We start from the raw sequence: 2,213 nt of genomic DNA, 5'->3' as shown, positions 1-2,213 counted from the left end.
ACAAGAGAGAGACATAACCACCAAAATGCTTTACGCCTAACATCTCTTCCCAAAGAATAATATGTCACAAGACTTTGGTCCTATCCCGCCAGGGGGATTCATGACAACAGGACTGGTTAAGGCGAGGGACCCCAGCCCGAGCATCATCCAAGTCCTAAAACGAGGCCGGCTTGGATACTTGATTGCGCTGCCCGCTATACAGGATTTAAAACAGTCAAAGTATAGAAACTGTGAGCCCTGGCCATCAATCTTGGATACAGAGTTCAAGCCAAGAGCATCATATGACGTATGACAGTGACTAAAGCGAAGGCTTGAGGCATAAAGTGATAAAAAAAGTGCGCGAAGACGACCTGAAGAGAAGAAAGTGATGGCAGGCAGACCAGCAGAGAGCAGCAGAAAGTTGCCAACAGAAATTTGCCAGCAGAAAGTTGCTAGCAGAATCAGCAATAACTGCTGTCATGGTCCAGCACCTAGGGTGCATTCTAAGAACTAAACCGCTGCGCTAAGGGCAAAAAGACCAGAATTCTAGGACAGCGTCCTAGAACTGCACTCACTATATAAGGAGCACTGTGCCGTCACAACTGCTAGGAAAACATAAGAAAGGTAGAGAGTGTCCAGCAGAAAGTTGTCAGCAGAATCAGCAACAACAACCAGTAAAATGCAAGATGCAGAGAGTAACCAGTAGAAAAATGCCAGCAGAAAATTGTCAGCAGAAAGGTGCTAGTAGAAAGTTGCTAGCAAAAGGTACTTGTTAGGCCCGTGGCGGCCTCCAGCAAAAAGCGTTGCTGCCCGCTTGGGTCTGAGTGAAAGGGCCCCGTAAACCAGCTCCCCTAGGGAGAAGTCTTCCGCGTGCTATCGCGCAACCTAGCCATGTTTTTTGCAAACTAGCGCAAGAAAAAAAATACTAGTTTATGTGAAGATTCATGGTTGCAAGGACACAAGGAAGGGTTTTCGCTTTAAAAAGCTTAACCCCAAATGTAGTACTAGTTTTACTGCGAGGAAAAGGGCATGGGGAGACCATGGTATTGTATGCACATACAAAGCATGTATCAGATGGGGAAAATTGGCCTTATCCAATATGGAGCTAGGGTGAGCTAGCTCATCATGTACCTGGGCTTCGGCCTAGAACACAAGAATTGTGTGGTCACCCTTAGGGATGGCCCTGTCTTTTGTAGCCAAGAGGCTCAATAAAGACGCTAAACTTGATTAAATAAATAAATAAATAGGCCCTATTAGCAGGTCAAGTGACCTATGTCATGATTTTGTTGGAGGTCAGCCTTGGCATGCGCCAAGACTCCTCCCCTAATCTGGACTAGCTCACCATGTGACCCACAGTAGATAGACTGGGTCACCTGGCCTCCAATCCCAATCCTTAGACTTCCCACAGATTCTACATAGTCCCGGGGCAAGGTTGCCGAGAGCTCAGGGGGGAAATAGATGAAGCCTAACTAGGCATAGAAGATCAATATTATTGCTCCCTCTGGGGAAGAAAAGAACTGAATAGGAGCCGGCGTTGAGGTCGGCTCTAACCTGCGTGGCCGGTTTGGCGATCACGTCGTATCTAACGGCTTATTGGTCAGACCCTGTAGCTGCCTGAATGCCATATAGTTCAGGCACCAACACATGGTATATTAGCACGTGACTTATATAGATATACCCCTGAGTGCATGCACAACCTTGATAGCTTCCTTCTTTGAACTACATCTTGCAATTAGAAGCCACTTAGCTCTCAGAATAGTTACCGTTAACTAGCTGTGCCCCCTGACGCGCCAACACTACCCTCCTGTGTTGGTGTGTCCCATCATAATGGACATTTTCACCACAACAGACAATTTTTACTATTTTCTCGATTTTCTCGACATCTAGATTAATATCTAAATACATTAAAATGTGCATCAATATCTTCCAGATCCTGGCTATCTCTCTGAGTATTTTCAACAGTATCCGATCTGTGTATAGTGGTGGGAATTGAATTTGAAGATTGGCGTTTTTGGATACGGTGTTATGGGCTAGTTAACTAAGCCCATATTGCTGACTCAGCTTTGTTCTCGTCTTCTGATTGGCCTCATTTGTTGTTCATCACATGACTTCTGTCGATACAGTTCGCGTGCCTTTCTCTCTCTTCCATTCTTCTTCCTTCCCCAGCGAATCCTTTTTATGAGTTCCTAGCTTCTGGACAAGGCTTTGGCCCCTCACATACGGGAAATAATCTG

At 45.7% G+C, this 2,213-nt stretch overlaps 2 protein-coding genes across 2 annotated transcripts; both read right to left on the bottom strand.

Moving 5' to 3' along the window:
* Window positions 1–36: 36 nt before the first annotated feature.
* T310_6567 (uncharacterized protein) lies at window positions 37–456 on the bottom strand (the record flags this gene model as incomplete). The annotated part of the gene is made up of 1 exon (XM_013470610.1): window positions 37–456. A coding segment is annotated over one exon (420 nt), but the record flags the coding sequence as incomplete, so codon positions are not given.
* Window positions 457–1,722: 1,266 nt separating this feature from the next.
* On the bottom strand, window positions 1,723–2,013 carry T310_6566 (uncharacterized protein; the record flags this gene model as incomplete). Its single annotated transcript, XM_013470609.1, has 1 exon — window positions 1,723–2,013. A coding segment is annotated over one exon (291 nt), but the record flags the coding sequence as incomplete, so codon positions are not given.
* Between the last annotated feature and the right edge of the window lie 200 nt (window positions 2,014–2,213).

The sequence above is a fragment of the Rasamsonia emersonii genome (assembly GCF_000968595.1).
Source record: "Rasamsonia emersonii CBS 393.64 chromosome Unknown ctg1118621760423, whole genome shotgun sequence".
Lineage (NCBI taxonomy): Eukaryota > Fungi > Ascomycota > Eurotiomycetes > Eurotiales > Trichocomaceae > Rasamsonia > Rasamsonia emersonii.
This window is presented reverse-complemented; position numbering and strand designations above follow the sequence as displayed.